Source organism: Lynx canadensis, chromosome B4 (assembly GCF_007474595.2).
Source record: "Lynx canadensis isolate LIC74 chromosome B4, mLynCan4.pri.v2, whole genome shotgun sequence".
NCBI lineage: Eukaryota > Metazoa > Chordata > Mammalia > Carnivora > Felidae > Lynx > Lynx canadensis.
In genome coordinates this window covers 45,046,397-45,061,293 of record NC_044309.1, presented here as the reverse complement: position 1 = coordinate 45,061,293, position 14,897 = coordinate 45,046,397, and the positions used below count along the sequence as shown (strand labels likewise).

At 40.1% G+C, this 14,897-nt stretch overlaps 1 protein-coding gene and 1 long non-coding RNA gene across 2 annotated transcripts; both read left to right on the top strand.

Moving 5' to 3' along the window:
* Nucleotides 1–5,226: 5,226 nt before the first annotated feature.
* Nucleotides 5,227–8,951, top strand: LOC115518376. Its single transcript, XR_003970246.1, has 3 exons — nt 5,227–5,548; nt 7,380–7,506; nt 8,410–8,951. It is a non-coding gene; the product is annotated as an uncharacterized LOC115518376 (long non-coding RNA).
* A 2,316-nt stretch (nt 8,952–11,267) lies between these two features.
* On the top strand, nt 11,268–12,181 carry LOC115519348 (taste receptor type 2 member 20-like). The gene has a single exon (XM_030323270.1). It carries the CDS (start codon nt 11,268–11,270, stop codon nt 12,165–12,167), a length of 900 nt encoding a protein of 299 aa, XP_030179130.1. The 3' UTR covers nt 12,168–12,181.
* The last annotated feature ends 2,716 nt before the right edge of the window (nt 12,182–14,897 follow it).

The window sequence follows — 14,897 nt, the reverse complement described above, 5'->3', positions numbered from 1 at the left end:
TCTGAAACTTTCTGGAAGCTGAAATGGCATGAAGCAAAGAAGCAATTGCCGTTGACTTACATAGAAAAAATTTTGAGCATTCCCGAACCCCCCAAATAAACTGTCTTGGGCCTTTCTGATACCTCAGGACACATCTTGCTAAGGGATGCACAAAGTAAATCGAAGTAAAGCACAGGTGCTCACAGACACAGTTCAAGGCTCTGGCGGCTTGAGGCTGAGATGCCCAGGCCGGTTCCCAGGCAAGGCGCTGGGTGGGACCCCTCCCACGGCTGGGGTGAGCGCTGAATGCTATTCTTGCCTTTTACCTCTTTTCCTAAAAGCAAAAAATCCTCTTCGGAGTTCTTTCAGCTCACAAAAACAGGTAACCAATGTAGGTCTTCTGGAAAAGTCAAGCGGCATAACAAGAACTTTCAAAAAGCAGGGGTACTGGTAATAGTGTACAGCCATTTATTGTCGCCTAGCAAGCTGATAGTGACATCTGGTAAAGTAGGCCATTCATTTATGGTGTTAGGATTTGGGGGCAGCTGAAGTGTTCTCTAACAGGAAGGAAAACTTAAACTCTGGAATAAATGACACTCTTCAAAGGGAAAACATGGGAAAATAAAGATGTTAAGAATGTTTGGGGAGTTTATAAAATCTATTCCTGTGTCTTCCCCTTGGACTTTCTTGTACTCTAAATATAGCCCTAGGTGGGGCGCCTGGGTGGCTCAGTCGGTTAAGCGTCCGACTTCGGCTCAGGTCACGATCTCGAGGTCTGTGGGTTCGAGCCCCGCATCAGGCTCTGTGCTGACAGCTCAGAGCCTGGAGCCTGTTTCAGATTCTGTGTCTCCCTCTTCCTCTGACCCTACCCTGTTCATGCTCTCTCTCTCTCTGTCTCAAAAATAAATAAATGTTTTAAAAAATTAAAAAAAAAATAAATATAGCCCTAGAATCAAATTTTTCCTATATGTCTAGAAATAAATAGATGCATATTTATAATTATATAATTTACAACGTGTTTATAGTTTCACAATTTTATAATAAAATCAGATGCTTTTTTTAATGTGCTGAATGACACCTGAAGATGTAGACAAACTGTATCGTTCTTCAAAAATTGTCCATCAGCTCTCCTTTCTCCTTACTGTTATTTATGGAAAACTTTGCTCTTCAGTGAAGAAAACTTAAAAAGTAGGGTAATCCTAGGAAGAAAAAACTGACTGAGGACCAAAAGGCACAATTTCCGAGCTGCAAGATTTTTTTTGTTTGTTGTTAGAATTCACCAGTGTCCCTCCCTCCCTCTCTTCTTTCTTTCCTTCCGCTGGAGGACTTCCAGGATCTGAAAGTTACAACGTGTATGTTGTGTCCTTATGCTGTGTTCTGTGTTGATTTCTCAAGTTTCCCCCTGCATAGAGTTAATGAGGTATTTCTGTTAATTTCCCCTTTGGTGGTTGTATGGAAACATTCTCTCTTTGATCCAGAGAATCATAAAAGGGGAATATGGTAACATCGGTAAGTATAGTATAACACGTAGTATAGTATAACCTTGGTATAGTAACAATGGTGCAGTAACATTACTGAGAAAAATAAGAATGAGAGATGTGACAAAGATTCAAATCAAGGCCACTCTGCAGGCCATTGTACCAGAAAACACTGTAAAGGTAGTATTCAGAGGCATTTTCTTCCATAAATTTAACCCATCTTCCAAGAAAATGTTTTGTAACTTTTTATGTCTGGTTAATTACCCTGGGCTTACGGCAAAACAAAAATAGCCTATTATACATACTTGGTCAGTGAAGCTTCTGATGCCTATTATACATTGCCAATACACACATCCTTCTTGCATGCAATATTGAATATTTTTCTAGCATACATCTTGACCTAGCATCATGATCAGAAAAGTCAGATTCTTTAGCCAAACTAAACCAAATTATAACTGACATCTGTGGTGTTTTTTTTAAATTTAAATTTAAATTTTAATTAATTAATTAAATGTTTTTGTTTGTTTGTTTAGGTCTTCGTGTGGCAAATGAGAGTTGATTTTTTTCCCTGAGTCATGAACCGGCAACATTAAAAGAAACAGTGTCTTTATTCTCCGTTGGTAGTAATGATTATGATTATGACGGTAGGAGCTGGCAACATTTTTCAGCTTATTATGTCTAAGGCATTTATTTGAGGATAAGCTTTATACGAATGAATTCTCAAAACAAACACCCCCCCCCCCCCAACACACACACACAGCAAAGTGAACAGGGAAACATTAGGCAGAGAGAGATAAGGGACCTTATCTCTGCAAGTGGGAGGCTGAAGAAACAGCAGGGTTTGGGCCAAAAAAAAAAAAAAAAAGGAAAAACGTATTCCAGACCCACCTGGGCAAAGTCCCATGAGTGGAGTCCCACAAACTTTCCAATAAGGTCCCAATAAGAAGTCAGGGACAGAAATCCTCAGCGGCTACCCAGTCGGGACCCCTCTCACTCTTGCGAGCTTTATACTTTCCCTCAATAAACTCTATTGCTTTGCTCACTCTCTGTTGTTGTCTGTGAGATTCATTCTTCGGCTCTGTGAGACGAGGACCAGTGTCTCGCCCACCCTCCTGTAACAAACGTAGTTATTATTTGTCTCTACTTGATAGAAAATTTCGAGGCAGACCAAGTTAAAATAGCTGCCAGGCTAGCATGGTTTTACGTGCAAAGACAATACAGCTAAACGAATGACACAAAACAAAATGAAAAGCAACGTATCTTTATAAGAGATAACACAAATGAGAATTCAAAACAAAACAAACAGAAAACCATAGCCAAAATGAGAATTTTTTTGAATGCAGGTATACATATTTTAATTTATTTTTAAGAATATATTTACACCTTTGGGGCGCCTGGGTGGTTCAGTCGGTGGAGTACGACTCTTGATTTTGACGCAGGTCATGATCTCGCGATTTGTGAGATTGAGCCCCGCGTCAGGCTCCGCATTGACAGCATGGAGCCTCCTCGGGATTCTCTCCCTCCCTCTCTTTCTGCTCTTCCTCCACTCATGCCCTCTCTCTCCTGAAATAAATACATAAACATTACAAAAAAGTATATATTTATACTTTTAAAACAGGACGTGTACATATACGACGAGCCCGCATGGTTGACACAGACCACATCCACACTGGTGAGCTTTTGGGAATCATTTAAGGTGCCAAGAGTAGTACTATGAAGACAGACAGGGTAAGACTAAATCACCGTTGCTCTGGGGAGAGCAGCAATGAGGGATGCCGTAGGTAAGGAAGGAGCCTCGCTGTGGATGCTACAGCAGGAACAACTTCCCAGTGTTGCCATGTGCAAAGTTTCGAATCTCCATGACTGAAATGGCCCAACCCATCTAAACAGCCTCCCAACTGGGCTGGCGATTGCAGGTGGTAGATGAACTCAGGCATAGTGTGCACAGGGATAGAGAGGAGTAGACTCAGAGAAAAAGTCTTGGGGCGCCTGGGTGGCGCAGTCGGTTAAGCGTCCGACTTCAGCCAGGTCACGATCTCGCGGTCCGGGAGTTCGAGCCCCGCGTCAGGCTCTGGGCTGATGGCTCAGAGCCTGGAGCCTGTTTCCGATTCTGTGTCTCCCTCTCTCTCTGCCCCTCCCCCGTTCATGCTCTGTCTCTCTCTGTCCCAAAAATAAATAAACGTTGAAAAAAAAAAATTAAAAAAAAAAAAAAGAGAAAAAGTCTTGAAGAGATCAAAGTTCAGGCAAGCATATGTGTTTATTCACACATGCCCCCACAAAGGGCATTGTTTAACCATGACCAAATGGCCTAAACATGGCTATAAACACAGTATTATAGCTGGAGCTCTTATTTGAGGAAACAAAACAACTCTATTTTATTTATTTTTATTTACTAAAATTTTTTTTAATGTTTATTTTTGAGAGAGAGAGAAAGAGAGACAGACAGAGCAGGAGCAGAGGAGGGGCAGAGAGAGAAAGGGAGACACAGAATCCGAAGCAGGGTCCAGGCTCTGAGCTGTCAGCACAGAACCCAACATGGAGCTTGAACTCATGAACCACAAGATCATGACCTGAGCCAAAGATGGACGCTTAACTGACTGAGCCACCCAGATGCCCCTAACTCTGTCGATTTTAAACAGAGAAATAATATATTAAAGATTGGATAGCTTGGAGAATCTATAGTCTGGCCAAAGTATGGGGTCAGGAGGCTACACAGCCACTTATAATACCACAAATCACTGCAGATTTGATAGAGTGAAGTTTACACTGATGCCCATCGCAGAGAGGGTCAGCAGGCTGTGCCTCAAACAACATAGACAATGGATATTGGTTTCACCAATATGGTGGCACTACCTTGTAGGCTAGATTTTGTGTGGTCCTTGTTTCTTTGCCTACTAGCTTCTATTTGATAAATCCTTGGCCATAATCTCCCATATAATTTCAAGGAAGCCTAGGAAAGTAAATCCCTCAATTATTTTTTGTTGTTATTGTTGTCCTCTCAAATGAGTGTGGTAGACAGCCTTGAATGGCTTCCAGTGATTCAGCTGTCTGGTGTTTGTGCCCTTGTAAAAATCTGTAAACTTGAGTATGAGCTAGACTTAGTAACTCCCTTTTAATGAATGAAATACAGCAAATATGAAGGGCATAATATTGTCATACCTGTATTAGGTACTTGCTAAGGGCTGAATTGTGTCCCCCCAAAATCCACATGTACTTCAGAACATGACTGTGTTTGAAGATAGGGCTTTGATAAAGCTAATTAGGTTAAAATGATTTCATTAGAGTGGGCCCTAATCTGATATGCCCTTTAGCTCTCCTGAGAGACTCCCCCTTGTAGAACACCCTAAGCACAAACATGCTAGTGAGAAAATTCTAGAAAATGCCTAATTGGCACATCAACAAGCCATTGCAGGGGCTTTCATAATCTCAAGGGAGGCTGGGAAAGTATTTCAATGCAGTTCTCTGAAATTAGAGATAGATCTAACAAGGCATGTTTCCAGGAATAGGATTCAGTTTTGGGTGACTAAAGAGAATGACACCTATTCGATGTAGTCGGCTTCCTCAGCTCTCCAACATTCGTTGTTTACCCCACATCCCACACTGAAAACTGACAAAAAAATCCTGCTCCCATCTAACAAAAGAAACTATTTCTCACTATATTGGGTGTCTGTTTTTCATTACAGATCACCTGAGAGTTAGCAGCTTAAAACAGCAATAATCACGATCATCTCTTGGTTACCAAGAGTCAGGAATTCAGGAGTGACTCAGCCGCACGGTTCTGGCTCTGAGTCTCTTATGAGGTTGCAAAGAGTGGCTGGAGTCATCATGATGGCCTGATGCAGGTGCAGGCACCAGGAAGACGCAGACAGCTGAGGACGTGAAATGCTCAGGCATCTCAAATCTGCTTCTCTTTGGTTTTGTTTTGTTTTGTTTTGTTTCCCCCACAAGGGATCTCCAGCATCGTGTCTCAAGACTTCAAAGGCTGATGTCCCGAGATGACTGGTTTTGTAAGCCTTATCTGGGAAGTTAACCAGTGTCAGTTCTGTGACAAGCTCTTCACTGAAACAAATCGCCAAGGCCCGCATTTCATGGTAGGGGAATTACACTCCACCTGTTTATGTAAGCTGTGTCAAAGCATTTGGTTATATTTCCAACCATCAAACTTGTAGATCCCCAAATGTGCTCATTTTCTTATTTCATCCTGATCCAAATCGAATCCCTGATCTCCGGACAATGCCAATTCTTCCATTATTTCCATCACGATTCTTCTCTGTAACTTATAAAATATTGGCAAAACTGTAAAACTAAATGATCACTAGTCTATCTTTACATGAAGTAATGGGAACAAAAGAGGAAAACCTGAAAACTGGTAAAAATGTGTACACAGCGATGTTTCACTTAGAGTAATGGCCAAATAGCTCTGATAGAGCAACATTTCTGCAGATATTTTCTAGATACTGGATCAAATATAAATTTGTTAAATGAATATATAGGGATATTTATGTTTAAGAATATTTATGTATAAGAATATGTGTACATATATAACAACTATGTTGGGTGACCACATTTTAGCATTCCATCTCACCTAGAAACAATCCAAAGATTTTCAGTTATCACCCTATTTAATATTAGTCTTAAATTTAACTAAGAATTTTTTGGGCGCCTGGGTGGCTCAGTCAGTTAAGCGTCCGACTTCGGCTCGGGTCATGATCTCATGGTTCGTGGGTTCGAGCCCCGTGTTGGGTTTTGTGCTGACAGCTCAGAGCCTGGGGCCTGCTTCAGAGTCTGTGTCTCCCTCTCTCTCTGCCCCTCCTCCCCTGCTCATGCTCTGTCTCTGTCTCTCAAAAATAAATAAATGTAAAAAAAAAAAAAAAATTAAAAAAAATTTAACTAAGAATTTTAGAAGATTTTCAAGCTGATATACTATAGAAAACAATTACCGTTGATACACAAAACATTTCATAATTTCTACTCAATTTATTTGAACATATCCTTTTACTTTTTTGTGTGCATTTTAAGATGTGGACATAATCTTAGCTTATGTTGTCAGTAAACCAGTATAAGAATTATAGGAATTTAGAATGACAATCCCAAATCTCTATAAAAAGTAAAACATACCCCACACTGACAAAGTGAGGTGAAAACATATGCCTGTCTTCAAATCAAAAGTATTGAGTCAATCTGATCTGATGAAACAATCATTTGGATTATATAAACCTGGTTTCCTGTAGCAAAATGCTCCTGGGGGAACCTGGGCCGTTCAGTGGGTTAAGCGACTGACTCTTGATCTTGGCTCAGGTCATGATCTCACAGTCTGTGGGACTGAGCCCCGTGAAGAGCTCCACACTGACAGCACAGAGCCTGCTTGGGGTTCTCTCGCCCCCTCTTTCTGCCCCTGCCCCCACTTGGATGTGCATATGTGCTGTTTCTCTCAAAATAAATAAATAAATGTAAAATAAAATGCTCCTGAATTAGTTTTTGTTGAATAAATAAACATAAAAAAAATTAAAAAAAAACATAAGTGTTACTTAAGCTCTGGAAAGTACTCAGAACCGTACTCCTTTTGTAAGAGCATTTATCCAGAGGTAGGCAAAAATTTCGTACTCATAAAAACAGGACCCAGGATAGAATAAATATAGAACACAAAAATTCACCAGTACAGATCTAAAATTCACTAATACAGACATTCTCCTTTCCAGAAGAAGAGAGAGAGATTCTTGCACAAACAGAAGGATAAACAAAAAACTAGCAAACCAAATTGTGGAGCATTTCTCACCTGAAAGAAGAGAGATCTCTAACAAATAGACCAAAACACTAAATTCCGAGTCACTGTCAACTGTATTCATTTGTTATTGCTGTGCAACAGATGACCAGCAATTTAGTGGCTTCAACCAAAAAAACCCCACATGTCTTATGTCACAGGTTTTTGGAGCGAGACTTAGCTGTATTCTTGGCTTCAGGATCTCACCAGCTTGAAATCATTTTGATGGTATTGCAACCTCATCTACGGGCTTGACCGGAGGAGAATCCACTTCCAAGTGCACTCAGGGTATTGGCAGAGTTCATTGCCTTGTGGCCCTTTCCATAGGCACTTTGTCACGTGGATGCTTACGTCTTTAAAGCCAGCAAGAGTCTCTCACTCAGGGGAGGTCCAGCCACTCTTTTAAAGCTTTACCTGATAGCATCAAGCCCATGATGGATCATCTCCCTTTTAATTAACTCAAAATCATTTGCTTTGGGAGCTTAAGTATCTGCAACACCTCTTCATGCTTGCCTTATTCTGCAAGCTAGAAGTAAGTCACAGCTCCTGCCCACTCTTAAGGGGAGAGAGTTATACAGGGTGTGAACCTCGTGGGGAGCAAAAGTTTTCAATTTTGATGCAATTCAATTTACTAGTTTATTAATTTTATGAATCATGCTTTTGGTGTTGGGTCTAAGAAGTCTGCCTAATTCAAGTTTACCAACCTTTTATGTTTTTTTTTTTCTAATGTTTATAGTGGTTCCCCTTACATTCAGCTTCTACGATCAATTTTGAGTTAATTTTGTTATGATACGAAGATCAGGGCCCAAACGTATCTCTATCAATGTGGGCCTCTAATTGTCCCAACTTCATTTGTTGAAAACTAAAGAAAGATAATTTCTCCCATTGATTGCAAATTAATGCAACAGCCCCACAGCCAGTCTTAAGGGTTAACTTGTTCCATGTTAACACCCTTCTTACTTACTGACTTAAGGCCCTTGATCTGTAAAAGAACTCATTTACTTTTTTTGAGATTTGCAGACCACTGGCCTTGAGGAGTGAAGGACCCGAACTTTCCTAGGCCACAGCAGCCAGCAAGTCTGTTTAAAGCTGCCTCAGCTTTCTGACTAGCTTAGCAAGGTTTTAGCAAAATGCTTTTCTTCATTTAGATCACGCTGATGATTTTACTGACCTCCCTTTGTGTATCTGTAGACCTTGCCCTCCTTTGAGGAAAGAACAGAGTACTCCTGCACATCAACAAACAGGAACCGGACCCCCTTGCACAACCCCTGAGCACTGAGATAACATTTGGAGCTGGTATCATCAAGTCTGCACGTAATCAAGAAATGTTGCAGGCCGCTGCACTCCTTTTGCTGGTTAACTACCCTAAACCTGTTAAAAAAAAAAAAAAAACCCTGGGTCAGGCAGGAAACCTCCGAGTTGGTTTTTGGACAAGAGTCTGCCTTCTCCCCAGGTTGCCAGCCTTCTGACTAAAGCCCATGTTCCTTTCTCGTCAAAAACTCTCCTCCTGAGTGATGGCCTTCCAAGCGACCGGCAGCCGAACTTGGGTTTGGTAACACATTGACCAAGAATGTCAATATTAGTCCGGACTCTCAGTTGTGTTTCATTGGTATATATGTCTATCTGCATGTGAATATTACACTATCTTGATTAATACATGCTAGTAGCAAGCTTCGATACCAGGAACTGAAATCCTCCAGATTTGTTCTTTTTAAAAAAATCCTTTTGGCTAAGGGACGCCTGGGTGGTTCAGTCAGTTAAGCATCCGACTTTGGCTCAGGTCATAAACTCGTGAATCATAAATTCGAGCCCTGCATTGGGCTCTGTGCTGACAGCTCAGAGCCTGGAGCCTGTTTCGGATTCTGTGTCTCCCTCTCTCTCTGCCCCTCCCCTGCTCATACTCTGTCTCTCTCTCTCGAAAATAAATAAAACATTAAAAAAAAATCCTTTCAGCTATTCTGGGCACTTTGCATTTCCATATACATTTTAGACATAGTCTTTCACTTTCTGGGAATAGAGCCTGCTAGGATTTGATAGGGATTTCACTGAATATATAGATCATCTCTTTACCTGAAAAGACTCTGCATCCTAGATCTCAGTTTGGGTGGTCTTCTCTTCTCGCACAGATTTGGGATGAATTTAAAATGTAATTTTGGCAATTTATTCTCCTTATCCTGCTTGTTAGAGGAGGACATCTTGCCTTTTCCAATCGGCTACATTCTACTCCTAAATGGAAGTTATCACAGGTTAGCTTTAAAGTATCAAATAACACGGGATCAGAGGACTAAGTAACAACCTTTCCTGCCCTTTCTGTACCAGACAGGCAGGATCGCAGGTAGTAGATAAACTCTTCACAAAGACTGCAGGGAGAGGGTATCATTATTGTCCACATCTTACTGGTGATCATACAGAGGCAGAGAGTGGTTTTATTTTTTTTTTTTTAATTTTTTTTTTCAACGTTTATTTATTTTTGGGACAGAGAGAGACAGAGCATGAACGGGCGAGGGGCAGAGAGAGAGGGAGACACAGAATCGGAAACAGGCTCCAGGCTCTGAGCCATCAGCCCAGAGCCCGACGCGGGGCTCGAACTCACGGACCGCGAGATCGTGACCTGGCTGAAGTCGGACGCTTAACCGACTGCGCCACCTAGGCGCCCCCAGAGAGTGGTTTTAAAGCAGTGTCCAAGATCAGAGATACATGAAGCAGGCAATCTGGGTTTCTCATCCTGGCAGTCCAGCTCAAGATCTTCTGCTAAAAACAATTACTACTATTGGGGCACCTGGGTGGCTCAGTCGGTTAAGTGTCTGACTTCAGTTCAGGTCATGATCAGGTGGTCCGTGGATTTGAGCCCCACGTCGGGCTCTGTGCTGAGAGCTCAGAGGCTGGAGCCTGCTTCCAATTCTGTGTCTCCCTCTCTCTGTCCCTCCCTCGCTCACACTTTGTGTCTGTCTCTCTCTCTCTAAAATAAATAAACATTAAAAAAAAATTAAAAACAATTACTACAAAAACTGAAACTGAATGAAATCCAGGGTAGAGGTTGATTTTAACATCTGTTAATCTTAAAAAAGAAGTTACGACAAATGAAACAAAATAAAAATGACTATTCACATATGAAAAAAATCTGGAACTGGCAATGGAAAACATGCATTCTTTTGAAATGCCCAAAACTATTTACAAAATCTTTGAATGTTTTAACTAAATATTAATACATATTAAATAGACTCAAAAGAGAGACTTTCTCAAAGACCTAAGCATGAAAGATATATTTGATAGCTATTAATAAGGGGTTGAAAAAGCCTACAGGGGGGATTTGAACCAGGATGATCTCTGGACACTGACTTTACATTTTGGAAATTATAGAACAGTAATTCCGTCCATGAGATGCATATGTATTTGTGTGTGTGTGTGTGTGTGTGTGTGTGTGTGTTTATGAGCTTCTAAATAAATAAAGTTATATATAAGTATTAATTATCAGCAACCAGCTTTTGGAGAGAATTGTCTGTCTTTTCTGGATGCTTTTGATAGGAAAAGCTTGAATTCTTCCTATGTACATCTGGCATTAAAAAAGTAATAATAAGTCCATAGCACTGTAGACCGTAGCTATGACCCAGCTCCATGAAATAGCTTGTGGACATTCACTGTTTGTTCTACATACTGGAGTTTTAAATTTTACTATCTAACAACTACAGTTGGTGAACACAAATTATGGAAAAGTTAAACAAGGAAAAAGTTGCAAATAATATGTCCTTATTTGCATGTTAACAAATGTGAACCCAGCTTTCACCTCAACACCAGTTATGAAATAATCCAACCATGGCAAAGACACACAGTGTATGAGTGGGAGTCACTTTAGCCATTTGGGAATAACAATGGTTTTCATCAAGACAGCACTGAGCTCATCTATTGGCATACCCTGGGGCTTTCCTGCTTGACATTGGTCACAGAATTTAAAAGAAATGACAACTTTACTGCACACTTAGGGATCAGGTGCACAACCAGCGACATCAGACATTAGACTTAGATTTTTTTGTTTGTTTTCCTTTCTAGACATGGTAACCGCACTACCGAGCATTTTTTCCATCGCGGTAATAATAGAATTTCTCCTAGGAAATTTTGCCAATGGCTTCATAGCACTGGTGAACTTCATTGACTGGACCAAGAGACAAAAGATCTCCTCAGTTGATCACATTCTCGCTGCTCTGGCTGTCTCCAGAATTGCTTTGCTCTGGGTAATATTAATAAATTGGTATGCAACTTTGTTCAGTCCAGATTTCTATAGCTTAGAAGTAAGAATTATTTTTCAAATTGCCTGGGCAGTAAGCAATCATTTTAGCATCTGGCTGGCTACTAGCCTCAGCATATTTTATTTGTTCAAAATAGCCAACTTCTCCAGCCTTATTTTCCTTCGCCTCAAGTGGAGAGTTAAAAGCATAGTTCTTATGATTCTGTTGGGGTCCTTGTTCTTTATGGTTTGTCATGTTGTGGTGGTGAGCATACATGAGAAAGTGCAGACTGAGGTATATGAAGGAAACGGCACTAGGAAGACCAAATTGAGGGACATTTTACAGCTTTCAAATATGACTATATTCACACTAGCAAACTTCATACCCTTTGGTATGTCCCTGACGTCTTTTGTGCTGTTGATCTTTTCCCTCTGGAAACATCTCAAGCGGATGCAGCTCTGTGGCAAGGGATCCCAAGATCCCAGCACCAAGGTCCACATAAGAGCCATGCAGACGGTGGTCTCCTTTCTCTTGTTCTTTGCCGGTTACTTCTTTACTCTGACGATCACAATTTGGAGTTCTAATTGGCTGCAGAACGAGTTCGGCTTCCTCCTTTGCCAGGTTATTGGAATCCTATATCCTTCAATCCACTCGTTGATGCTGATTCGGGGAAACAAGAAGCTAAGACAGGCCTTTCTGTCATTTCTGTGGCAGCTGAAGTGCTGACTGAAAGAAACAAAGAGGAGCATCGTGTGTCTTCTAGGAGAAAACCAGTTGATGGAGTCCATAACATTTTATACTTCTTACCTCTTTTGGGGCGCCTGGGTGGCTCAGCCGGTTAGGCGTCTGACTTTGGCTCCGGTCATGATCTTGCGGTTCATAGGTTTGAGCCCTGCATCGGGCTCTGTGCTGATGTCTCAGAGCCTGGACCCTGCTTCGGATTCTGTGTCTCCCTCTCTCTGACCCTCCCTTGCTCATGCTCTGTCTCTATCTCTCTCAAAATAAATAAACATTAAGAAAAAGTATACTTCTTACCTCTTTTTCTAATGAGTATATCATGGAGTAATTTCCAAAGGTTTACCTTAGAAAGCCTTTTATTTAAGCATATCACAAAAGTATATGCAGATGTGTTTGTGAAAAATATAAGAAAAATGATATGATTATCATTTCATTAGCTGATTTTTTCAGGTAAGAAATCTAATTATACGAAATATTGTAAGAAATTCCTCAGGATTATGAAGCAATGTGTATTTCATATACATATTCTATGTTATTATTTTCTGGTTTAAGAGTTTATAATCTATATTTATGCATTTTTAAGAATGACAACTTAATCTCAGGAAATAATTGCTCTTTTCCATTGTAATTAGATCCATGCATATGTACCACGGTGTGTTTAGATTCTATTGTTTGGATCTTCGGTCTTTTGGATGGTAATGATATTGGATTGTAAATCACAGATTGAGGATGAGTGTTTGGGGTAGGTATTATTCCATCATAAATTTGTCATGGTTAATAGAGAGCCATCAGAGCTTTATTAGAAAAAGATGCACACAATAAAATTCAAGAGTGACACTTATATTTAGAATAAATTTCACATATGTGTATAAGAAGCAAAGCTAAAGAATATTAGATTAATACAAGTAGGTAACATCTCAGAGAAAAAATCAAGTTCTGCAGTAGGGATGAGAAAGAAAAAAATGATCGTGACTTGCTTTCAATGCTTCTATGTTCCCATATGCCACTAGGAAAGTCATTTCTTACGGTTTGTGAATTAAGAAGACCTTTTTGGAAGTTGAGGTCTGATCTCAAATTGTTCAGTTTTCGTCTTTGAATCTCTGAACTGCCAATTATTTTTTCCATCTTGCCACCTAAAAGTTTCTCTTAAGCTTCAAATAACAAGACTCAGCTGTTCCTTGTCTTAAAAATATGTTCATTATAAGAATAGTAAAAAAAATAATATGGAGGCACCTGGGTGGCTCAGTTAGTTAAGCATCTGACTCTCGGTTTCGGTTCAGGTCATGATCTCATCGTTTCGTTATTCGAGCCCTGCATCAGGCCTTGCGCTGACAGTGTGGAGCCTGCTTGGGATTCTGGCTCTCCCTCTCTCTCTGCCCCTCCCCTGCTCTCTCTCTCTTTCTCAAAACTAAATAAATGTTTAAAAATTATGATACATAATTATCCTTCTGCAAATACTAAAATAGTATTTATTATATGTGTGTAATAAATATCAGGAATATCTTCAACATTTGTTTTATTAGAATCTTGTGGAAATTGATGAAATAATGTGTGGAGATGTTATTAATAACAAATTCTGTTATAAGAAAGAAATGTGTAACCTTGTTCAGGAACTGAATCTACATGTCTGTAATAATTCTTACATTATGAAATTTTAACATTATCAAAACTCCAATAAATTACTTCTGTATCTGATTTATTCATTTGTTTTTAATAATCTGTCTGCCCCAGTAAAATATGAACAATGTAATGTGTAGATCATGTCTATGATGTTTCCTGCTGACTCCTCAGGATATAAAGCTGTCTCATAGAATAGTTGCTCCAAATGATATGCGAATGACCAAAGAAATGGGTGAATAAAGCTATACTATGGCTGGAAAACCAATGAAAACAAAATCCACCACGAAAATCTGCAGGATGCACAGATTTCTTGGTTCTGTTTCTTTACTATTCAGATCGTCTAAATGAAACTGCACACTTTCAGTTCCAATTTCTGCATTAGACTGGGAAGACAAAATGCTGCCACAAATAGGCTCCAAACATAAAAGTGACTCATACACAATGCAGATTTAAATTGCTCTTTTCACAGTACTGATGTGTTTGAGGAGCTTTCTCTATACAGTTATCCAGGGAATCAGACTGATCAAAAGGATTCCATCTTTAACATGTGGTTGGGATCGCCTTGGAGTCATCCCCATTCCTGACGGCCAGGATGAAAGAGGTGTATGGAGAACTGTTCACGGGGAGATTTTGTTGGGACGGGCCTGTAAATGATGCACTCCTATGTAAATGATTTTCACTCCTTCGACATTGTTCAGTTTTCGGTCACATTGCCGTAATCGTCTATAAGGGAGGCTGGGAAATATAGCCTCTCTATAGCTCAGAAGGCAGGTGAAATGGAATTTAAGACATGTCGCAGGGCACTTAGTACCATTTCAACCGAAATAGCCAATAAGTTATCGTAAAACAAACAGGTTCCTCCTTTAGAAGCATGGTGTAGCTTGCTTATGTCGCTTGGATAATTTATACATGCTCTTAGATCAGTCTCGAATATCCGTTCTTTTTTTCTATTTCTTCATACACCCTAAAGAGTTCAAGTTCAGCTAAATGTTTCTATCCTCATAACACCATAAATGATCATGCACTGTAGCATTTGCAGCTTCCTCGTGTATATTCCCAGTGCGCTTGCTTGTAACTTCTGATTTAGCTCTTACAATA